This window comes from Spermophilus citellus, assembly GCF_964194105.1.
Source record: "Spermophilus citellus genome assembly, chromosome: 10".
Lineage (NCBI taxonomy): Eukaryota > Metazoa > Chordata > Mammalia > Rodentia > Sciuridae > Spermophilus > Spermophilus citellus.
Window position 1 is genome coordinate 112,822,432 of NC_138197.1, and position 25,967 is coordinate 112,848,398.

The following is a 25,967-nucleotide window of genomic DNA, read 5'->3' on the forward strand; positions in this document are numbered from 1 at the left end:
GGAACAAAGATTAAGAGGGAACTACTTATGATCCATTTTTTTGTAATGGAAATAACCATGTGTATTTGTCTGCTTAATCACCTACACTTAGAATATGGTTTGGAGCCAAACACAGCAGACTGCTAACACGGGCACCACCCTGGGGAGTGGGTGGGGTTGATGTGCTCTCACTTGCTACTCTTAAAATATCTCTTATAAAATAGGAATTTTTTTCAACAAGTACATAATATCATCCTTAAAATTCTGTTGAGATTTGTTTTTTAAGTCAAGCAGCATTATATAAAGCTCAGGTTATTCAAAGTCTTAAGTATAGAAGTAACCTTAGAAAACAATACAGATTTCTCTAGCCAATGAACCAGAAGTATAACAAGAAAACAACAGTTTATAATTCTTCCCTATTCTTCACACATTATCCTCCAAAAGGGAAAAAAACCAAAATCCAGAAAATGCCAACACTTACCTGGTCCTCCAAGAAGCTGTTCCAGGTAAAAGAGTAAAGCAAACCCCTTTTCATAGGGAACTGAGGAATAGGCCACATCAGGGTCCACGTCTGTCAGATCAACTACAAGTTTGGTGAAAGGATGTGTCTCCCCAAAAGTTTTTATCTGCAGGATATAAAGTACCAAGAATGTTCAGATATAAAGATGGTATCACCAAGCAAACAAGCTTGTAAGGAAGTGTTGCTCCACTCAGTAGCATAACTACTTCAGGGGACTGCAGAACTCAAACAAACTTACAGATTGGAAACATTGATAATGTTGTCAAAACTTGTGGAAGCCTTTCCACAAAATCTAGAAAAATGATTCAATGCCTGGTCAGCAAATTCAGTTCTCAGGACAAAGCACTTAAAAATGACATAAGTATATAAAATAAAATTCAAACATATTCAGCTGTATTAACAGCAAAGATCCAATGGGATCCCATAACTCCCAATTCAAGTTAGGTCATGAACACTACCTTCAATGATATACCAACAGAGCTTTTACCTGCATCTGCCTCATTTTCCACAGCTTTAAAAATGACTTCCTTGTTGCTAGTTGGTATAGATACTTTACAAACTCAATTTTTTACCACTATACAACTTTGGATGAATGCTTTTAAAAGTTCAATTTATTTACCGAATTCTGTAGTTCACCCCATCCTCCCAGAGCATGAAAATGTCTGAATTTTTCACCAAACAACCGCCCACAAATATGGCGTTCCAAATACACCGTATGTCCTTCATTTAACCTGAAAACAAGATTTTTTTTTAATTAAAATGCTGTCATAGCCAAGGGAAAAAGATATTTTAATCAACAAAATAATTCCTTTTGTGGGGGCTGGGGATATAGCAGTGGTAGAGAACTTGAGCACCTCCCAGTACCACACACCAAAAGAAGATTTTTTTTTTTTTTTTGTAAGGGAGACCAATAGAGTAAAAGGAAGAAGCTGGAGGGGAAGGGAGGAAGGGAGGTCATGGGGAAGTAACAGGGAACAAAAATCAACCAAGTTATGCTATGTCCATGTATGAATATACCACAATGAATTCCACTTATATATGTATAATTAGAATGTGCTCATTAAAATGATGATGATGATATAAGAGAGATTAATAGAGCACAGCAAGTGGATCAGGACAGGGATGGGAGGAGGGGAGGGAAAAGGAAGGTACTAGGTAAGGAGATTGAGGAAATTATGTTATGTGCATGTGTGAATGTCATAATGAATTCCACTATTGGGTGGGGAGGAGACAAAGATGGCAGAATAGAGGAAAGATGCATTCCAAGCTGCACTGTGGCAAGGGACCAAAGAAGTGGTATTCAGCTTCTCAGAGAGGTAGGTGAATGAGTGATTTCAGTGAAATCTAATATCAGACTCTCAAAGCAGCTTAGGGACTCAGAAATTTGGGTACAATCAAAAAAAGAAAGAAAGAAAGATACATCAGATTCACCACATAGGGCAGGGAACACAGTTTTGAGACAGAAAAACCTGAGATCAAAAATGCTGCCTAATCTTAGCTGATCCAGACTGCACAGTGTGCTGGTGCTTGAAAAGCGAGCCCTGTATCTCAGCTGGCCACAGAGAGCTAAGGCAGGAGCCATCCTGGGGTGAGTGCTCCACTGCAGAGACTGCAGGACCCAGGAGATCAGAAACACACACACACACACACACACACACACACACACACACACGGTCAAAATATCCCAACAGGTGCCTATCGAGGGACCAAGACTGGGTCTGATGGAACTTGAGTGAAACAGACGTGGAATAGACTATCCCCAGGGGGATTCGAGTGGGAAGGAAGAAGGAGAGCCCAGCTCACTTCTCCTTTGTGTCTGGCAGCTTCAAGACCAGCTGAAGCAGGCCAGGAGTCTGAGTGGGTGGGGTGAATACACCCAGGGTCTAAGCCCAGGAGGACTGCGCCCCTGTGCAGCAGTGAGTGGAGATCGGCTCTCCTGCTCCATGACTAGATTTCTTGAGAGGCTTCTGAGAATTGGACCTGTGGAAGAGATGGCTTGCTATTCTAGCCCTAGGGATGGGTCAATCTATTCTCTCCAAAGGCCCACCCAATAAAGCCCTTGAGGACTGATTAGACATCAGCGCCACCTGCTGGAACTCCCCTCACAGAATGCTGCAGAAGCTGTACCCTGGGAGGGCACCAAACTAGTCCAACTGACAGTACTTCCTAACTCATCCACCTCTAGTGAGAAGGGAAGTGGGGTCCTACATCAAATAGCTTCAATCTTAGGTTGTTCCAACTGGTAGCTGAGAGAGCACTGCAAAAACCGGAAGGGATTAATAACCCCCCACCCCTTGCTCTATCAGTACATAACTCAAGAATTAGGAAAAAAAAAGACTGTTGGACAAGACAGTGACCACCCAATATGGTCAACTATTTTGCTTACTTTAGTGGAGACAGTTTCTTCGTTCTTCATTAAGATATTAGTATTTTTTAAAAAAATTTATTTTTGTCTATTCTTTCCATGTGTGTTTGTGTGGGTGTGCACAAGCATATGTGAATTCTGGCTGTGCTGATTGGTTCAGGGATATATATATATAGAGAGGGGGGGGGAGGAGGGGGGAGAGGGGGAGAGAGAGAGGAGGGGGGAGAGGGAGAGAGAGAGGAGGGGGGAGAGGGGGAGAGAGAGAGAGAGAGAGAGAGAGAGAGAGAGATATGTATGGATACATACACTTATTTCTTTTTCCTTTCACTTTTAGATTTTTTAAATGTGATTACTTTTTTCTTAGCACTGTCTTTTGAGAGTTCCAGTTTTTTGGATTATACATTCTGGTTTGGTTTTGTATTATTTTCATTTGTTTACTTCTCTTGTCCCTCCTCTTCTCTTCTCCTGCTAACAGCGAAATTCTACTGTTCTCTCTTCCTCTCTCCCAATACCTTGCTTCTATTTTTTTCCTTTAGTTCCATATAAACATCACCTGCTTCATCTCTTCTATATACTGTTAACTTTTTGAAATTACAGACTCTTTTCTAACTTCTTAACACATTTTCTTTTTCCCTAATTAACTGTATTTTTATCATCTTTCAGAACTAATTGGCTTATATAACTTTCGCTCCTACCATTAATTACAATCATTACTGCTCTGGAGGATATAGCTGACATTTTCTGTTTGCATTAAAGCCAGAGCTAGTGCATGATTATTGTTTTTAATATTGACAATTGCTGAACCCACTATTCTTGTTTATTGATGGTAATTAATGTTGAAGACATCATGGTAGGAACTGAGTGTTTAACACTGTACTGTCTGCAACAGTTGTTACTATTATTTATTTCACCCCATTCTGTGAGGTGCTGGGAACCTACAGGGACACTAAAAGTTTTACAGGTTAGAAACTCTGCTGCTGACCTAAACATTCCCAGAAATTACTCCAACTCAAAGAAGTGAAGAGACAAAAGCCCCTAACCATCAAGAAGGACCCAAGAGGAACAATCAGAGAGGGAACTCAGGTCCTACCCCTTAGCATCTAATCATACATCAACAACAGAGAAAAGTCCCAGGACAAAGAAAATAATTACACATAAAAGAACACGTGTAAAAAAACAAAGTAGGAGAATCTACCTCAATTGATATGAAAGTCCAAGACCTCTGAAAACACAAGGAAAGAGGCAAACAAATCTCCCCCCAAAATCCATAGTCCCCAACAAAGAATCCCACTGATAGTGAGGTGGTTGGAAGCCCAGAGAAAGATTATTCAAAACTGATCATTAAAAAGTTTAGTGAACTAAAAGAAGATCTAAGGAAGGAATTGAGAGAGCCAACAGGAGAAGAAAGACCACCTAAATAAAGAAATAGAAATAGTGAAAAGAAACCAAGCAGAACTCTCAGAAATGATTACACATTTTGGATTATATATTTTGGTTTGTTTTTCTATTTATTTTCATTTGTTTAATTCTCTTGTTTCTCTTTTTCTGAATTAAAGACACAATCAGATTAAAAACTCACTTGAAGGCATCACTAACAGATTAGATTGCATAGAAAATAGAACCTCAGCCCTTGAAGACAACTTCAGGCCTTGAAGACAGGGTATATGATCTTGAGAACACAGAATGCAACAAAAGGAAAAAAAATATAGAACATAACCAGAATATACAAGAACTCTGGGACAACAGTGAAAGACCAAACCTGAGAATCACTGGGATAGAAGAGAACATGGAGATACAAACCAAAGGCATAAAGAATATTTTTAATGAGACAGTTACAGAAAACTTTTCCTATATCAGAAATTAGATATCCACATACAAGAGGCTAACAGTACCCAAACAGACTTAGTTAAATGAGAATCTCACCAAAACATATCTTAATCAAAATATCTAACATAGAAAATAAGGAAAGAATATTAAAAGCCATGAGAGAAACATTGGGTCACATTTAATAAGACTTGCTTCTGATTTCTCAACTCAGACCCTAAAGTCAAGAAGGGCTTAGAATGGGATATTATAAGCTCTAAAAGAAAACAATTGCCAGTCAAAGTTATTATATGCAGTAAAGTTCTATTTCAAATTTGAGGGGGAAATAAAAACTTTCCATGACAAGAATAAACGAAAAGAACTCATAAGCACCAAGCCAGCACTTCAAGGAATATTCAAAGACAAACTGCACACAGAGGAATTAAAAAACAATTTAAGAGAGGGAACACTCTCAAATACATTTTATGAAGACCAAAATCAGACAAAGACCCATCAGAAAAAAAAAAAAAAATACAGACCAATATCCCTGATGAGCATAGATGCAAAAAATCCTTAATAAAATGGCCAACAAATATATGAAAAATGTTCAACATCTCTAGCAATCAGGGAAATGCAAATCAAAATACACTAAGATTTCATCTCATTCCAGTCAGAATGACAATGGTCAAGATACAAACAATAAATGCCAGTGAGGAAAAATAAATGCCATTGGAAAAAGGTACACTTGTACACTGCTGATGGGAACCACTCTGGAAAGCAGTATGGAGATTCCTCAAAAACTAAGGATGGAACCATATTACTCAGCTATCCCACTCCTTGGCATTTTCCTCAAAGACCTAAATTCAGCATATTTTAGTGATTTAGCCACCTCAATGTTTATAGCAGCACAATTAAAAACAGTTAAATAATGGAATCAACCAAGATGCCCAACAACTGATGAATAGATTAAGAAACTGTGATACACACACACACACACACACACACACACACACAATGGAGTTCTACTCAGCCATAAAAGGAATGAAATTATGGCATTTGCCAGTAAATGGATGGAAATGAAGACTATCATACTGAGTGAAATAAGCTGAACTCAGAAATCAAAAGTCAAATGTTTTCTCTCATATGTAGAAGCTAAAGTAAAATAAAGGAAAGGGGGAGGGAAGGATAGGATAACATAAAGAACCAATCAAATGTACATTAATAGATGAGCAAAAGGAAGTCAAGAGTAGAGGAAGGAGAATGAGAGGGGAGGGAAGATGGGAGGGAAAGGGTGGGGATTATTTACTGAAATTGATTTCCATGAATGTATGAGTTTGTTAGGATGAACCCAACAACTATGTGTAACTACAAAGCTCTAATAAAAAAATGAACACCACTATTATGTATAATTCTAATGCATCAATTTAAAAAATTAAAGAAAAAAAAAAAACACTTTATTTTTGGCTTTCCTTTGGGGAGTAATTATAAAACATGACCACTGCAGTCCAAGCAAACTGCCAGTGGGGTTCCCAGGCAATCAACCCAGCAACAGGGAGATCAGCCAATCAGATGGCAATAGGGAAAATTAAGCCATAGTTCTGGTTTTACATGTCCATGTATTACAACGTCTAGAACTTGATAACAAGCAAAAACTGAACAGCTGGACTATTTTCTAAAACCATGACAAATGTTACAGAATTAAAACAAAACAAAACGGAAAAAATCCCTGTCTGCCAAAGTGGTCAAAGTGATGAAAAAAACAAGAGACATGTAGAAGACAATTCAGAGTCTTGGTAGGCAGGCAGGAAAAGAAAGCAATGAATAACAAGAATAAAGAAAAGTAAATTTTAAAAGTCTTACCAAAAGTGATCCCAAGTTTTGTTAGTCACTAGATTTCCTGTCCAGCTATGAGATATTTCATGTGCAATAACCTAAAGGAAATAGTATTGATTAGTAGTAAAATTGATTGCCTTAATCTGAAACAAGCCATTATTTAAAAACACTTGTTCTTTTAACCCCACATTACTCAATTCTTTTAAAAATATATTCAGGGACTGGGGATATAACTCTGTGGTAGAGTGGTCACCTAGCATGTGCAAAGCCCTGGGTTTAATCCCCAGTATCTATCTATCTCTCTCTCTCTCTCTCTCTCTCTCTCTCTCTCACACACACACACACACACACACACACACACTCCCTCACCAGGGAATTAATCAAGTCAAGAAAAAAAAAAGAAAAAAAGGTAATTTATCTAGAGACCAAAAAAGTATAGTGTAACTAAAATAACTGGAAAACAAAAAAGAAAAAAGTATTAAATTAAATGAATACATCACTCATTGAAAATATTTCGTGTGAATTAAGTTTTCTTAGGTCTGTTAAATCTAATTGTTAGTATAACAATGTCTTATGAGGAGAATCCCCAAGTTTTCTTTCATAACCAGGTTAAATATTATAATACCATGCAAATTTTATAGTCAGTTGCTTAAAACTTGAGGAAAAGACCATAATTGGAAATTTTGACTTACATTGGAGAGTGACTTGTCACCTGCCTACAAAGAGAGAGAAAATATCTTAGTATCAGTAATCAAATTATAGACAACATTTTAAAGACTGCCTACCTCCACATCTAGTATACTGGCATTGATAGCCCATTCGGTTTCCACTATGGCATTTCAAAAGAGTTCAAAAGAGACAAACATTGAGGGAAAAAAATAAATCCAGTGAGCCAGTATACTGGTTTCTACCTAACTTCCAGGAATTTCTCCTACTTCCATTTTGTACATCTGCTTTTATTTACCCATCAATTTCCTTCTCTCCTTTTCACCCTATAAATATATTCTGTATTTCAGAATAGCTTATAGGATTCTTTGTGTCCTGTGGTACATTTCATTTTTACTTAGCTGCTACTCTATTACTCATTTGGTTCAAAGTAGAAGGATTCAAAGTAGCTTACAAGGCATATAGAATACAGTAAGAGGCTCTGGGCCTGATCCTTTCCTATACATAGTGACTTAGCTTCTGTTTTGTTTTACTATTACCTTTGTATCAACTGTAAATGGTGTCATTTCTTCATTTGGATACATAAGTCATCAATGGATTGTTGTTATATAACATCCCCACCCCAACATCCAAATACCCTGAACATAATATTCTTGTTCCTCACATGGCCAAACCATTTTCTTTCAAAAGTAAAACTGGATAACAAAAATGGGCAATTAAAAAAAAAAAGAAACAAGGGGGTTGAGTTGTGGCTCAGTGGTAGAGTGCTCGCCTAGCACATGCAAGGCCCTGGATTCGATCCTCAGCACTACATAAATAAAATAAAGATATTGTGTCCAACCACAACTAAAAATAAATTTAAAAAAAAGAAACAAGAGTTCTATAAATATGGAAAAATATTTTTTAAAGTATTACTAAGAATCTAAGGTTCTTCCTATTTAGGTTTATTTTTGAGGAAATCTCAATTTCAAACAAGAAATATTTACACTTACCAGTAAAGTAGGAGTTACAAAAGTAAGGCAAGGGTTCTCCATGCCACCATAAGGGAAGGATGGGGGCAGCACCAATAGGTCATACTGTCCCCATACATATGGTCCTCCCAGATCTTCTGCAATCTTAAGCATAGATTCAGTCTGAAAAATTAATGCATACACATTTGTATGTCTTAAATATTACCAAAGTAATTTCTTAAAAGTATATGTTGCTTTCTATGAAGTTTCTGAATTAATGAAGATTATTTTAAATGAAAGTAATAAAAAGAATGTAGCAACTAAATTCACATAAAATAAGACATTTTTTATTCTTTTACCATATTACTTAAAATCATCATGTCACATTCAAAATCTTCAATCTGCTGTCTGCTACAATTATATAGAAGGGTAACTATATGACCAACCTCAGAAAATTCATAAGCAGATTTTTCCACTTGCTCTTTCTCAGACCATACCAAAGTTCTTGGGCCAATTTGCCTGTAAAAATTAAAAAGTTTCATGAAAAAGAAATTCAGGGCAAATTATTTATCTGGTTCTAGGAAGGACTTAAAATTTTGTACACAGACATTTATTAAGTGGGACTGGATTGAAGAGATGAGTGTAAATGGGAAGATATGAGTGTAAATGCCTGAGATACAAGCTTGCTGTTACCCATGCAGCTTTCTATGGCAGACTGTCTTGAGTCAAAGGAAAACTAAGACATGAAGTGCCCTCAAAGGTTAGCTTACTGACTCTGGTAAGATCTCTAGGGATCTAGTTTCCTCTCTCAATCACAACCATAGAAACCCACTTGTAGCTCAAAAAAGATTATTCCAGAACAAGAAAAAGAAATACATTGTTGTACACTTACAAGTTGACCACTTTTATATAAGAAACATATAGAACAGATACAACATGGATGAACCCTGGGGATGTTACACTTAATGAAACAAACTGGTCACAAAAAGATAAATATTCTGATTCTACTTACATGAAGTATCTAAAGGAGTCAAATTCATAGAAACAGAAAATATACTGGTAGTTACCAAGGACTACAGGAGGGTGGGAGGAAGAGCTATTTAATGGGTACAGAGTTGGGTTGAGCAAGATGAAGAAGTTCTAGAGATTCGTTTCACAACAATGTGAATATACTTAACACCACTGAACGACACACTTAGAAAAGATTAAAATGTTTTTACTATAAAGACAATGAAGGGCTGGGATGTGGCTCAGGGGTAGAGCACTCGCCTAGCATATGCGAGGCCCTGGGTTCGATCCTCAGCACCACATAAAAATAAATAAATTAAAGGTATTGTGTCCAACTACAACTAAAACTATAGATATTTTTTAAAAAGGCAATGAAGAAAAAACAAATAAAACTATGTATCGCATATATAGCGCTAGAAATAAAAATCTTTTTCGTTTAAATTTTGTCTTAAAAATTTTGATACTACATCTCAAACAAGATTATGCCTTGGAATTCTGTCCTAGAAGGAGTCTCTGGAACAGGACTTCTTAAGCTTTAATGTGCATACAAATTATCTGGGACACTTGTTAAATATAAATTTTGATTTAGTAGGTTTGGGACAGGGCTTAAGAACTTCTAACCAACTCTCAGGTAAGGCCAAGGCTATTAGTCTGACGACTACACTGAGTGTAGCATCAATGGTAACTAGTGCTAAGCCCTATAAAATTCAGTAAGAGTCACAAATGCAAGCCACAAGTGTAATTTGAAATTGCCTAGTAACCACTTTTTTTTTTAAAGCAGAAGAAGCAAATTAATGTTAACATTTTTTAATCCAACATATTATCATTTTAACATGCAATCAATACAAAAATTAACACAATAGTTTACATTTTTAAACGGCTTTAGAAACCTAGCATATATTTATACCTAAAGCACATCTCAGTTTGGATGAGTTGCATCCCAAATGCCCGATAACATCACGTATGCAGTATAACTGGTTACTGGACAGTACAGGTCTACATGCAGCTAGGTTTGAGCCTTGGCTCTGACAACAAATTCCAAGCTGTATTACTAAAACTCACTGAGCACCAGTTTCTTCTTGGTAAAACAGAAACAAATAAATCATATCTCCTCCATAGAATTGAGGAAGCAATGAGATAAAGGAATGCACTAAAGTTAGCACATAATAAAACCTTGTAAAGGGCAACTGCCTGGACAATTACTAAAATTATCATTTACTAAGGGCCTCCTATAGGCCAGGAGTTTTACATACGTTAGGTCTGTTAATTCTCACAAAAATTCTTTGAAGCATATATTATTTCTGTTTTCCAGGTGGAAAAAAAAAGTGAGTTGCCCAATGATATAGCTAATAACTACTGGAGATGAGACCTATTTGTCTGCCTGAGTTCTCTATCATGTCCACGCTTCTAGCAATTTAAAGATTATGACTACTGTAAACATTCTAATTTTCAATTGTTTAGAAATAAGAAAGCACAAAAAATTAAGAAGGAAGGGCACTTCAGCTATTAGAAAACTCCAGCTACTGGTAAAATTTTTAACAAAATATCTTATATTTCTGTACTATTCATAGTTTCCAAGTGCCTTAATGTATTTTATCTTGTTTATTTCATATAACCACCCTATACAAGGTAGAAGAGGCAGATTTTATAATTATAAAATTCATAATTAGAATGAGGAAATGAAGATCAAGAGAAGTGACTCATTCCAATTTACATTAGAATGTAGATGTCAAACCAAAGGTAAACGCATGCTTATTCTATAATACCTGGAAAATCTAAGGGGCAAGTAGAAAAGATTTTTTAGTTGAAAATTTATTTGTGGTCAAATATTGTACAATTAGATTTGAATTTTTCTAGAGCTGTTAGCATGATATCTAGAGAAACACACAAATGAGTGCTAATCCTGATAGAGGTTTAAGATGCCCATAAACCTCAAAATTTGTTCAAAAGCTCACCTGCTTTCTAATGCTCCAACAACTAAAGCAATCAGGTAGCAGGGTATCGGAACCTAAAGGGGGCAAACACAAACCACATGGTTGGATTAGTGTTTTTAAAACAATACAGGGTCAGACAATTCATATTTCAAATTAAGTAAATTCTCTTTCAAATTTCCTTTTGTACTTCTCAAATAGTTCACCTTTTTAAGGGGCCAAATAGCTCAAAATTGTGGTGCAAAACATTTCAAAACATCTATTTCCCTTTTATTCCAAGAAAGGAAACTTCTGACTTGTGAAAATCATGTTTTCACATAGCCTAAAAAGGTACTTTCAAACATTTCTCCAAAAAGTAACATATAAGAAAGCAACTGTGCTTTTTCATTATGTTTTTTCCCTTGATTTTTAAAACATCATTCTATTTGTTTATTTATTGGTTGTAGATGGACACATACTTTTTTATTTTATCTATTTATTTTTATGTGGTCCTGAGGATTGAACCCAGTGCCTCACACATGGTAGGCAAGTGCTCTACCATTGAGCCACAACTGCAGCCCCTCATATATTTAATTTAACAAATTCCTCCATATTTTAAATCAGCAATGAGTAGAATTCAAAATTGTGGGAGCTTAGAAACCCCAGAAGCTGGATCTGGAACAAAACTGTCCATTGGTGGATCAGTTATTAAAAGACATGCGTGTTCACATACACATACACATGCATGCACATTCTATTCATTAAAAGTCAAAGATACAAGTCCAATTACCAACTACCTAGGAATTTTAACTTACAAGATGGTAACATAGCTCTTCCATTTGTAAACACCCTAAACAGCCATAAGATCACACGGTGGTTCCACAGCAGGCAAACATACAACACTTAAAAGAACAGAAAGCTTGTCACTGACTAGACTGAGGGAAAATGGAATCAGGGCATCCCTGCTATGTTATCTGGCAACCTCTTTCTTCAGTATAACACTCTTCAGTGTAACACCCTCTTTAAGTGGAACAAACTCCTATAAAAGCACAAAAGAAAAAAAAAAAAGAAAAGAAAAGCTCTTCTTTAAACTTTTGAAATATTTCAAGAGTTCGTTTGCTCTCTGGGTAGGTAAAAGCTATTTGCAGTTCACTATTAACTAAAACAAAATCTAGATGCTATGATCTTACTTTTTGGCTGAATCTGTATATTTTCCTGCTTGGGTCTTCTGGGTCAGGTGCTTCTCCATCACGAATAGCACTCATAAGTGCTACCAGTTCTTTAGGGACAGACACCTAATCAAGAAAAAAAGTCACTTCTAGTCATAAATAAAAGGGCCTAAGTATCAGACTATGTAACGTAAAATAATCTTTCCCCACTTCTTGACTATCCATGTATTAAATGGGCTATGAACTCAAAAGTAAGTACATATTAGTATGAGCAATACTTAAAATTGGCTTCACCAAAAACAAATATGAAATACCTATCCATTCATCTCTGCATATTAAAAGCACAATTTCAATGGAAACTAGATTCAAATCCAAGCTCTATCATCTATTAACTGTGAACAGTTGGCAAAAAATCTCCCTGAGCCTAAAATTCCCCATCAAATAGGGGTAAAAATTCACAAGTTTTCTGCAGGAAATACATATAGAAATGAGGAGCCCAGCACCATGCCTGGCTATGGTAGTCACCAGCTCAGCTCCCCTCCATATCTCCAAGCCAAATGTATGACTCATTGTATGACAGAGAATAGTTTTAAACAACTTTTTATCTAACATATATACTTAGGGTTATAAATAGAACTTTTAAGGGTAGAAACTGTGAGAAACTAAAATTTATTACCAAAAACTGTGGAAAAAGGATATTTTCTCTGGGAAATATCCTTATGGAATAACTATGAGGTCACTTAAGTGTGTATCCTAGCTCCACAATTCTGAAAATTTGATTTCTAATAAATGTCAGAATATCACTGGGTATTTATGATCTAGCAAGCATACATTCCAGCACATGCCTGATTGTCCCTTCTTTTTTTATGACTTGAGACCCCAAACTTTTATAGAGGCAGGCACAGAATTTGGAGTACTTGAACCAATACTACAACAACCAGCATTCAGGAAATAACTTTGTTTCATCTCCTCCCTTTGTTTAGATAAACATATGTTATAGACATGAGACAATTGAGGTTGTGAGGTTGTAAGACTTGCTTAAGGTCATATAGTGAAGGAGAATCTAAAACCTATGGTTCTTTGCCTCCAAGTATTATATTCTGTAGCACTATACTAGGTGTGGTTTGGTTGTAGGATGATCTGGGAATCAAGAAGCCCCATAAATTCTGTGCTTGGCCTAAGCAGCTCTAATCTCTGAGATGGTATTATCAACTGTAGTCTACTTTTTTCCCAAAAGATTAGCAGTAACTACAAAAGGAATACATTGGAAATGTATTGAGAAAAGTCCATAATATTAGGAAATCTAGACAGATGTTTATATGACTATAGAATGCATTTATAGAAACTTTAATTTTGCAAATGTCAATTTTTAAAAGTTAAAAAAAGGTTCTCAATTCTTGTTTATAGATACAGAATTCTGAACTCCTTGTGTAAAATGATGATGATATCCATTCTTTTTTTTGTCACACAATGTTTAAAATCACTTATAAAACAGAGATTCAGAATGAGGTCCATAAACTCTTGTCATATTTTAAGTAGAATTTATTAAATAAAATATTTTTAGTGTAAAAAATTTTAATTATCATCCTTATCACTTAAACCACATTTACTTATCATTTAACAACTGTGATGTTTACCTCTGCAGTGTAGGTTAATTTCACAGAAGGAGTGTCCTGGCAAGGAAGAATTGCTCTGCAGTGGATAGCCTGGGAGGGGAAGGAAAAGAAATAGTTATTTCCCTTTCTCATAAACTGAGTCATTAAGAAATCATCAAAATTACAGCATTGTTCTTAGAAATATTCTGTTCAAAAACAAAATCAAGTCTCTCATATTGGGATTTCTTAAAGTAGCAAAAATAGACCTGTGGATTAAAAAAAAAATCAGATTTTCCCATTTAATTTAGGATTAATCCTCACATTTCAGTTGATATATGAAGCCAACTAGTAAGCAGTGTTTCTGACTGTACTGTATAGTAGCAGTGCCCAGTGAGAAAATCTGAGGAACCTGGAGAAAAAAGGCTCCATAACAAAATAAATTTGACAATCACAAGCATATCACACTCCTGTCTCAGAAAGTTACTAGGAACATTGGCCTCCTGAATGCTCCAGAAACACCTATAGAAAAAGAGAACTGCCCAGGGTGGGGCTGTGGCTAGAGCCCTGACTAGCATTTACCCTGGGTTCCATCCCCAGCAATAGGAAAAAAGAAAGAGAGAGAAAGAGAGGGGCAGAGAGGAAAAAAAGAAACCTGGGGCTGGGGTTGTGGCTCAGTGGCAAAGCACTTGCCTAGCATGTGTGAGGCACTGGGTTTGATCCTCAGCATCACATACAAATAAATAAATAATAAAGGTACATCAACAACTAAAACATATTTTTAAAAAAGAAAGAAAGAAACCTGATTCTCCACACTTACTTTAACATGAAACCCATTTTTCTCTAGTTAGTTATTAACATCTAATGAAATGCCAGTTGCTAGGAGCCACAACCAAATAATATGATGCATGGCACTTTTGGTTATAAGGTGACGCCAGCTAGCCATTGAGATGATATGATTATGTTAAGATTTACATTCATATGGAAATTGGACTCCTGCTGTTCACCTTGGCCTGCTACGGGACTCATGTTACGGGACTCCTGGAGAGTTCCCATTGGTTGGGGAAGGATAGTAGGAGGGAATTCCGGGGGAGGTCCTGGGCCCCGGTTCCGGTAGACGCAACCAATAAAGTTTTGTTCCTGCTTGAGTGGCTCGTGATTCTGTGCCCAGCCAGACTGCGGCAGCCAGTGTTTTAAAGAAAACATCAAAATATGATACTAAAATCTTGACATTTCATTTTATAGCACATTTTGAAAGTAAACCAAGAAACAAAAAGAGGGGAGAGAATAAACGATACTTCTGAATACCATGTAGACATATTCATTCTGATATTTTGTAAAGTGTTTCTCTGCTTCCACATTAATCTTTCATAAATATTGATTCTATCAAGAAAAAAGGCCAGAGAACCTACAATTTCATAAGCTAGTATATTTTCAAATAAATCTGTATCTATCTCCAAGAAGCAAAAGAACCCCCAGCTTCAATGAGACAGTTTACTGAGCTTAAAGGAAAACTAACACTCCTCTGTGAAGCTGTTAAAAATCCTTGACTTCTTAAAACCCATAGACTCCGGTCCTTCTCACCAGATCTAGAAGATTTCCCAAAGACATGAGCTTCCAGATGACCTAAAGAGGAATTAAGAAGGACTAGAAGACCCACTTGGTCCTCTCTTGTAAAACAAGGCTCCAAGATCATGTCTCTAGAGTTCCTTACTGGATTGCAGACAGGTGACTTGGCAATCCAAAGGGGTTTTTATAAGTATTTCATAGGATAGAAGCAAACCCAGGCAAATATGCAGAGAGAACAACTGTAAGCAAATTCTTTACACAAAATTATATCTACATGTTTCTTGCCAACTGCAATTCTTTAACTTAGCTGAAATCTCATTTTTATGTTTCAAACATTGCGGTCAATAAGAAAAAATATATTTAAAATATGCATTCTAGTTACCCATAAATATTACATTTCTTTTTTAAAATAAATCTATGATTTTTTAAGCTTTTATTTTGTTTTTTTTTTTTTTTTTTTATGTGGTGCTGAGGATCAAACCCAGTGCCTCACATGTGCTAGGCAAGTGCTCTACCACTGAGCCACAACCCCAGCGCCCAAACATTACATTTCTTGCTTTTACCTTACAGATATTCTATGAGAAATATTAGCTGAAAATCAGGTATTATGAAGAGATAAAACTAGGAATGGTGGCACATGCCTGTAATCCCTGGGACTCAGGAGGCTGAGGTGGGAGTATCAAAAGTTTAAGGCCAGCCTCAGTAGTGACTTAGGGATTATCAATCTCTGTTACTGCACAAAAAAAAAAAAAAAAAAAAAAAAAAAAAAAAAAAAAAAGAAAAAAAAGAAAAGAAAACAGGGAGGAAGAGAGAGAGAACACTATTTGTACATTCTTGCCTAGAACATTGTATCTCTTCCAGATTGCAGAATAGGTTTCTTGGATTAAAAAGATATTTTAAGTAGCCCTGCAAAGTAAACATATCTAAATCATGTTTCAATATTTATATACTTTGATTCAAATTTGAGCCTAACATGATATCTATCACACAAGAATAAGATGATTAAATATGCAAAGTACCTAACACAATGCCTGAAGATTCGGTAGTTTTAATAAGTGACTTCCTTTAAATTTAATCATTAGTTATTTGATTATTAGCAAAATTAGATCTTTTGTCTTTCAGAAGACAGATTGATACTTATTATCCTTGTGACAGATTATCTCTAATTGTATCATTATTTGTCCTTTGTGTATGTGTTTTTTAACTGGAAGTGGGGGTAACTAGGGCTTAAACCCAGGGTACTTCATCACTGAGCTACATCCCTAATACTTTTTATTTTCTTATTTTGAGGCAGGGTCTCGCTAAGTTGCTGAGACTGGCCTCGAACTTATGATCCTCCTGTCTCAGCCTCCTGAGCTACTGGGATTACAGGTATGTGCCACTGTACCCAGCTTATCTGTTCTTACTTTTAAATTGGAAATCAGAAGTACTTAAATCATATCATTTTAAAAGCACATTTAATATATTTGTATAATATACTAATCTGTAAATGTATAAGGAAAATCTGAAAAGCTGTACTCCAAACTTAATGTTTTGCCTCCAGACAATAATGTCCAGAGAGGGTTAGGCATTTGATCTTTCACTTTTCCTGTTAGCATTTTTCATAACCAGTACTGTACTTATTACTTTTGTTTTACTAATTTTTTCCTTGTATTTTATGACCGTTTATTCAATTCCCACTCTATGGCAAGTTCTATGCTAGAAGCTAGGAATGTAAATATAAATAAGATCAAAATACTCCAATGTAGATAGTTTCCAAATTAAAGGACACTTATTTTAAAAAATAATACATGAATTAATAGCAAGAGACATAAATTATTATATTGTTTTTATAACAAAATAAATTTAAACAATATGTTACAAAAGACCCATATATTCATAAGACCACTGTTCACCTTGCTTCATTAAACTGCTTGAGCTGGGAATGTTTTTACCTGGCATTGACTAAAGAGATAAGGGTGTTCCTTTCCAGAGGTTTGTTCAGGAGTGAGCCACTGAAGAGCAGATGATTTTGGAGATGTCTCAAAAGAAATTTCTATGACAACCTCTTGATTTCTGTATGAAACAAATCAACACATTAGCAGAGTATAATTCCATCTAACTATAATATTACTTACAAATTAATAACATAAATAACATTGTATGAGTTTTTGTTACTGATTGAGAGTGAGTTCTAGGAATGTTACACCTTATGTAAGTTTGCTTTCCTACCAGAAAGCCACCCTGTGAGTCCTTTATATTCTACTGTGCTAATGAAGATGTATTAGTTCAGTGCCTCACAGTGTGTCACATACTTTGTATCTGTGATACCATTCAGTCTTTGTAACAGTGGGGAGTGGCAGAAATAATTTTGGAACTTCAACTATCACAGTGGTGAGTACCAGGGCCCAATACAGAGCAGTCTGATTTGCAAACTGCTACTGATCTGCAAACACATAAAGTCAAGAAAGAAAGAGGAAGTGTTTAGAAACTTGTAGTCTCCTATTTTGTTTTTTGTAAAGGTTTGTCCCAAATTTTGTGTTTGTGTGTTTGTGTGATGCTGAGGATTGAACCCAGTACCTCATATGTGCTAGGCAAGTGCTTTTCCACTGAGCTATACCCCACCCCCAGTAGTGTTGTAGTGTAATTTTTATTTGCTGAATCTAATAATAAAATATCTTTCATTATTTCTTCCTACTTATTCATATTTACTGCATCCTACAAAAGCATCAGTCTACAATAGGCTAGAGAAAATAAGAACTAGTCCTTCCCCCTACTAGTTTTGGAAGTACTAATAATGCTCAGTCTTAGGTTTGAATCCTGACTCTACCATGTACTAGTGCTGTAAACTTGGGCAAATTATGTGACTTCTTTACACCAAAGTATCCTCATCTGCAGAATGGGCTTACTGACATCTTCACAAGCTATGCTGAGCATCTCCTTTCTCTTTTTTAAAGGAGAAGAGAAGGCCAGAAAAGGGCAATCTATGGCTACCACTTTCAATTTCTCATTGGCCACTGGAAGGTGGGGATAGATCAACCTTGCTCTAGGCCAATAGTTTTTAACCTCTATTCCCCTCTCCAATGTATCCAGGGTTGAGATAGATTTCTTATATGACAATTCCAGCTGCCATCCTTGACTAAATTACTTTGATCTCTGAGATTCCCTTTCTCATCTGTAGTGCAGATCATACTATACGGGATTACTGTAAGGATTAAAGAATACACCTAAAGCACTTATCCTAAGACTGTACACAGTTAACACTTCTATGTTTGGCATCATTATTATTATTCCCGGGTTCGATCCTCAGCACCACATACCAACAAAGATGTTGTGTCCGCCGAGAACTAAAAAATAAATATTAAAAAAAAAAAAAAAAAACAGCAGGTGGCCTAGGGTGGAATGTGCTGTTCCCATCAGGCTATCCTGAAACACCTCCTCTGGATGGCATGTCCCATGGTTACTCCAGATGAGGAGATAAAGAAGTCACAGTTCCCAAAGTCCCATTCTTGAGTGTTTTATGCAATAAATTTCTTTAGAATTTTAAGAACATACAATTTTCATTTTAAAACTTATATCTGAACAGATCAGTAGGAATAGTATGCCAATTACTACATACATAAACAAACACAAAAAGGGAAAAATGTCTAATTTTTCTTAAAATACATTTTTGCTATTATTTGGCTATAAAAGAAAAAGGACAGCACTCATACTTGCTCAGGGCAATAGGAAGAGAGATTTCCATCGGCGATCCTTTGTAACTTTGTCTTTCTCCAAGAGTGTATTTGACTTCTTGTCCATTGATCACCACTTTTTCTATTGTAAGATCTTTTGTATCCAAAACCTACAATCAAATTAGTATTAATCATCAGAAGAAACTAGCTCTAGATACATGTTAACTATAATTGATTATAAAACTAGTTGATTATAGAGAGCAAAATATAGAGTGAAATTATAGAAATTATAGGAGTAAAGAGTTAGTATAAGGCTTATCTCTTGGGAACCTAAACTTCCTAAAATCTTTTGGGTTGGTTCTAAGGTTTGCATATATATTGTTAGGCAATTCTAGGATAGTCACACAAATTTTAGGCTCTAAGTAAAATCAATCCAAATTAAAATGCCTTTAATTTGTATTCTGAAAACTGTTATTAAAAAAAACAACTCCTATAACTTAAAGTTTCTTTCATCCTGACTCCATATTATCTTACCATACATTTCTTTTTAGAATTCATATAGTCCAAATCCTATAGTGTACTTTCATATCTAATAGTTTACTCCTTAAGTACTTCATTTCCTTGGCACTCACTAGGCAGATAAACAGACTGTGTACCACTGGTTTTTTTTGGTTTTTTTTTTTTTTTTTTTTTTTTAGTAAAAGCTCAACTTTATAAGGCAACTCTGACCAACTGACCCTGTAGAGGATTAGAAGACCACCACTCTTGCCACTGCCAATTAACAACTGCTGGGGGCAGAAAAGAATGGTAGCAAGTGTCTTGAGTAGTTTTTATCCCTGAGTCCCAGAAACCAAACAATTTCATTATCTTTCAAGTCATCTCTTGTTCCGAAATCTTCAACCTTCTTGTATCACCAAACTATTTCCAAACAACCTGAACAAGCCTCTCATATTATTTTTAAAACTTCACTTGGTCCTTCTACCTAGTAACTCTCTACTTCCCCTCCTTCCTTTCTAAAGAAGGGCAATCAATCTATGGCTGTCACTTTCAATTTCTCATCAACCATACTTCCTTCTGTTTGGTTTCTAGGTCCTATGATACTGATAGGGGATTTTCCCTGGTCCGAAGATTTTTTTTTTTTTCTATCCAATGACCTTGACCTTTTGTCTACTCATAGCTCTTGTGGACCATGACACCTGGCTGAAATCCCTTTCTTAGCTTCTCTACCTCTACACATAAATGGTTCTTCTTCTTGTCTAATGCTTCTGTTGTCCTGTTCTATCTCTCAAATACAGGTAGGCCTCAATGTTCCAGTCTTGGCCCTTTCATTTTCTTCATTCTCTGCTTCTTACTCATGTCCACATCTTCAATTAATATCTCTGTAATACACATGGTGACCAGTCTACTTCCAGAGTGTATCCCGGGCGTGATGTCAGCTGTACATCTGTAGTTGCCTACCTAACATTTCCATGGGACATACCATCTTATATTCAACAGGCTTCCAAAAAATCAAACCATTATATCCCCTAAATCAGTTTTCTCTTCTGATTTATTTGATTCCTTCAATGGAATTCCTTAAGTCAGCTAAAGTTTGAAAATCTCAATTCACAATCAATCTCACTTCCCAATCTCACATAGCCAATAAGAAGGGTTTTTTTTTTTTTTTTTTTTTTTTTTTTTTCATACTGTCTTAACTTTTTTTTTCCTCTCCTACCACCATCCTAAGTCAGACCTGGACTGTTGGAACTCCCATCTACCTCATCTCTCTACTTCTGTCATTTTTTTTCCTCCTGATATCTGGCCTGGAAAAGTATTGGAAGTTAGAACACTGAGAAACAGTCATTTCCTAGCCACCTTTCCCTTAAAATTTTTAGTTAACCATGGGTGACCAGCTCAAAAAAAAAAAAAAAAAAAAAAAAATCATAAGGGGAATCACTGAATTTGATTCCCATCTGTTTAATTTTCTTATAGCTTTCTTTCCTGAGCAGCCAAATTTGTTATGAGCATCATCTGTCTTCCTCCTAATGGGCAATTATTTCTTTCAGGTTACTTTCTTTTGGGGGTACCTCAAGTGTCACCCTAACTAGAACTGGCTACACTAGCATGTTCAAAATATGTGGTTTATATCTCAAGAATAATAGTTACTCCTTTACTCTTCATATTCTAGTACATATTTCTGAGCATCTCATTTATTTTAGGATATTTGATTATCTATATTCATAACAACCCATCTTATTCATCCCTTATAACCATAAAGACAAATTAACTGAGTCATTTCCCATTGAAGCACATTCTATTTTCTGTATTACTTAAATTTCTCAAATCTGTTTAGAAGCAGAAGAGTTGGTTATTCCAAGACTATTTTTTGTGAAATCTTTTTCATATCCCCAATGCATGTTATAGTAGTTGGGCCTACACTCTGCCATAATACTTGCTGTATTGCATCATAATGATTTGTTCTCCACTAGACTATAGGTGCTTAAATAGACAGATAATGTTACTTAGATTTCCATTCTCAGGGCTCAGTACAGTGCCTGAAAAATAGTAGATGTTAATTAAGTTGTAGACCAAAAGAAAATAGAAAATGCAATTTTTAAGCTGTGTATCTCAACTGCTAAGGCTCAATATTTATTTCCAAATTATGTAAGAAATTCCCCTTCAAACTTCTCTGATAAGTGTCATTAAAAATTGGTCACGGGCTGGGGTTGTGGCTCAGTGGTAGAGTGCTTGCCTAGCACGTGCGAGGCACTGGGTTCGATCCTAAATAAAATAAAGGTATTGTGTCCAACTACAACTAAAAAAAAAAAAAAAATTTAAAGTTGGCCAAAAAACGATAATAAGAAAAACAAAAGAAAAGACATAGTAGATGTTAGAATTTGTATTCTTCAACAATTAGTACTTGAATACCAACTATGTGCAAGGCCAAGATACCCATATATAGTTATAAAACACAACCCTACTATGGCAGGTAGTTATTGAGAATATACCTTACTATACATCAGTGTCCTCTTCAAACACCACAACAGGATTATACTTTTGACCAGTTGGACAGTTATTGTAATATATAACTGATTTCCTTTTTGCCTAGGATGCTGGGAAGTTCCATGTCAACTTTGTAATCCACCCCTTCTTATGTGTAAAGGGTTTTATACTATGTGTCTTATTTCTACTATCTTCATTTTCTCTTCCTCCAAAGTTCTTAATTATTTTTAGTCTTATAATACTGTGTTATTTTAAGTAGTCTCAGATTCTTTCTGGCACAAATCAGAATCTGAAACAAGAAATCCTTTTGTTTCATTATGAAGTATACATATTTTCTACTTGCTATCTACAGTCTGCAGTGATGCAAAAAAATCCCACAGGCTTATGTGTTAAAACCAACCCAAAACCAAACCAAACCAAAATCACCTGATATGAGCCCCAGCTCAGCCATATATTAGTGAGGACCAGGGATTTTGCAGTCAGAAAGAACTATGTTCAATTCCTGGATTCTAACACTCACGTATGATTTTGGACCTATTTGAGCCATCAACTGAAAGGACACCTAAATGATATTGAAAAATTCAATGAAAGAAACAAATGTTTGAAAGTCATCATAAATATTGAATGCCAAACTTCAGTGTAAATAAAACAAAACTTGAAAAGGATATTAGAAAGCTGGAAATTAGTTCATTTTGGAGGCATCACAGACTGCAAGAATGGGATGGAAAAGAAGACATGATATCATGTCTCTTCACCCAGCACTGGTACTGAGTCTCTGCTGTGGGTGGTGGTGCAGTTTGATGCCTTCTCACCTTCAAGATACTTAGCACTATTATCAGTGTATCCCATTTTAAGTTCAGGCATTGTTTTCTAACTGAATTTATCCATTAGCCAAACTTCTGGATGTCCTCTAGTTTCCAGGTGCTATGCTAAAAATTTAAAATATAAAGAGATCTGAAACATAATCCCTACATTTAAGAGTACCTAATCTTGTGGAAGAAAGAAACAAGCTCACTTCAAATGAATAAAATAAATAAGACCAAGATCTTGGTCTCATAAATATGCAAACAATTATATACAGATGTTACTGTGTACTACAAATACCTTTCTCATACAAAAGTTAACATTAATATAATTCCAGCTAATTTACTAAACCATGCATGCTGGCCAGAAATCATCATTTAAAAATCTTATTTTACTCTAGATATGGAAATGTAAAACCAATGGGCAAGTTTTTAGATTGGTATATTCTTTTCAAAGTTTTCCAAGTTTAGGCCTACTGATTCTCACTTACTCATGGAACAGAGGTAAAACATTTTTGATTTTTACAAAAGAGAGGGCAGTGCAAGGTCATGTTAAACATCGATGAGCTAGCAAGAATCACTTTCTTTTTATAAAAGGAGAGACTGCATTGAAACAGGACTTAACTTCAGCCCTGCTAGGGCAAAGCTGCAATAAAATATAGCATGGTACTCAAGAGACCAAAGTTCAATCTACACGGAAATAGTTACCTTCTTGCTTATAATACTTTTTCTTTCTTACTTAAAGTACTTTTGGTGATTACATATCAATACAGAAGAGTAAGAAAGTTCAGTGCTTTATTAATTCATATTAATAAACTCAAAGATTATACAAGTAGTAAAAAGAGACCCCAAAAAAGTATCCATTCTTATCTATATTTGCAATTTTGTTTAATTGTTTGAAGCTAATTTCCCTCCTCAATATCTGATCTTACTGCTTTGCTTTAGTAGATACAATTATACTGCCCTGCAAAATACACTGTGTACCATCCTGCCTTGATTAGGAGACAGAATATGGGCAGGCTTTCCATGTCTCTCTTATTTCTAAATGTTTTTCATCAGGCATTATGAGAAAGAACATTGAATAAAGGTTAAATGGTCCAGATAAAACCACTGAATAATATTTTATTAATCAACATGTTTTTATTTAAATGGTTAAAAAGCTTATAGAAGCATATATTTTTCTAAGAAATGCAGTCATTACTTGCTCCTTGGAACCAACTATTAATTGATTGCATTGAGTCGTCCTTAGAAAGCCTGAATATCCTGTCCCCACCCCCACCTCCCTTAAACTGCTTAGAAGATAAGGGTGATGAGAAGCAAAGGGAGGAAAGACCCTGAAGGGAAGAAGCTACACCTCCACTTTAGAAAGCAGAGACTGAAATTTTCTAAAGCAGGGAGGAAAGAAGAATCTGGGCCTGGGAATCCCAAGAGCCTTGAGAACTACTGGCAGAGAGATCAAGGAACAGGGCGATCGAGAGTAACCCATACATCTGGTGGCTACAAAAAAGGTGCCTGGGAGGGAAGAGGGGGATCAGGGATCAACAGGATACAGGATCGGAGAGTTGGCTAAGACCGGATCGAGGAAGGTGCTCTGGGGGCTGAGAGAAGTCCAGGGCCTGAGGAGGGAGTTCTGGACAGCGGGACAGAGGAAACGGGGAGGCCACGGGGGGCGGCGGGTAGCGCTGGGAAATAGGGCGATGGGGAGAGGGGGGACTGCTGCGAAGATGGGACGGAAGAAAGGCGCGGATGGGGGCGCTAGGACGTGCCTGGGCACCGAAGAAAGGGTCTTGAGGAGGGGCGGCGGGAGGGACGCTTCATCCTACGCGGGATGGATGCAGAGGCAGGCGCGGGGTGGAAGAGGGGACTGAGATTAGTGCGGGGAAGCGGAGGAGCAGACCCGGGCGCGAGGCAGGGGGCTGCCGCGGTGAGGGGAACCGAGATCCCGAGGCCCAGCGCGATGAGGGGCTAGAGGATCAGAAGAGGGTAGCGGGGAGAGGTGGAAACTGCACAGAAGCCCCCGTACCAGACTGCGCAGGTTGTCCTCCTGAGACTGGACGGTGAGCGCAGCGGTCCCCGTCAGCACTCGGCGAGTGAAATCGACGCTGCAGCGCAGGTGCAGGTGCTTGGTCTGGCAGACTGAGGCCGGAGAGGCCAAAGAACAGGTATCCACGACTTCGGGCATGGCTCTAAGAGATCCGCCGTACGCCGGAACGAACTCAGACACTCAGCGGCCGGACTTCGACTGAGAGCCAGAACTGGAGGGAGGTGAGGAGGAGAGGGACTCGCGGGGCACACCGGGAAACGGAGTCCCTACAAGTCGGAGGAGCGCGAGAGGTGGCGGGACGGAACTACAGGTCCCATGGTGCAGCGCGAGCAGCCTTGCGCGAGGCTGCCTGGGAGCGTGCGTGTCAGGGGTGGTGCCGGGGATCGGGGGGCTTCTGGAGCGAGGGGCGGTAAAGGGAGGGTGGGCTGGAGGAAATAAGTGGATCCGAGAGACTGAGAGAGCACTTCCATTTTAGTTTCATTCAACTTCAGTGGAAAATGCAATGGCAACAAATGAATACCATTATTAGTAGTAGTAGTGAGAGCGGGGCGGGGTAGACATAAAATGCCTATCAGAAGGCTCTCGCCTGTGCGACTCCTCGTTAGTATAGTGGTGAGTATCCCCGCCTGTCACGCGGGAGACCGGGGTTCGATTCCCCGACGGGGAGGCACGGTTCTGCTTTTCTCTTTTGTTACCGCTAGCGGTGACATTGTTGCTGTTTGCCGCCCTGCCATGTTGGCAACCTAATCAAAGTAAACTCATTTTCGTACACTTTAGGGCTTATTGTGCACACTTCCAAGTCCTGGAGATCTAAAACAATGGCAGTAGTAGTGAGAATAAGCCAACATTCCCGTTTTAGAAACTGCAACTCTAAAATTCACTGATAGAAACATGCACCGGTAACAATGGGAGTGCAATCTGGGACATTTTCATCAACTCTGGGGTTCTTCCCAGAGAGGGTGAAGAATGCCTTGCCTTTAAAGGCGCAGCCTCAGGGGTGGAACTGGACATAGTTGGAAGAGAACCGATTTCAGAGAACTTTAAAACACTTGAGCCTTTAATCCTGAATACACATTGAAGACTTTTAAGCAAGAGGGTGACATGCATGGTCAGCTTTATAT

At 37.1% G+C, this 25,967-nt stretch overlaps 1 protein-coding gene across 2 annotated transcripts in view; it reads right to left on the reverse strand.

Annotated features, from left to right (window-relative positions):
- Positions 1-25,071, reverse strand: part of LTA4H (leukotriene A4 hydrolase) — a 38,104-nt gene extending 13,033 nt beyond the window's left edge. For both annotated transcript variants that reach the window (XM_081310151.1, XM_081310150.1), the window contains exons 1-12: positions 24,826-25,071; positions 19,057-19,187; positions 17,299-17,419; positions 13,841-13,909; positions 12,225-12,329; positions 11,080-11,132; positions 8,563-8,635; positions 8,159-8,299; positions 7,193-7,216; positions 6,528-6,598; positions 1,119-1,230; positions 461-605 (exon numbers count right to left, since the gene is read on the reverse strand). In XM_081310151.1, coding sequence (XP_081166277.1) covers positions 461-605; positions 1,119-1,230; positions 6,528-6,598; positions 7,193-7,216; positions 8,159-8,299; positions 8,563-8,635; positions 11,080-11,132; positions 12,225-12,329; positions 13,841-13,909; positions 17,299-17,419; positions 19,057-19,187; positions 24,826-24,984 — 1,204 coding nt within the window. In that variant the 5' untranslated portion in view covers positions 24,985-25,071. The remainder of the gene's footprint in view (positions 1-460; positions 606-1,118; positions 1,231-6,527; positions 6,599-7,192; positions 7,217-8,158; positions 8,300-8,562; positions 8,636-11,079; positions 11,133-12,224; positions 12,330-13,840; positions 13,910-17,298; positions 17,420-19,056; positions 19,188-24,825) is intronic.
- Between the last annotated feature and the right edge of the window lie 896 nt (positions 25,072-25,967).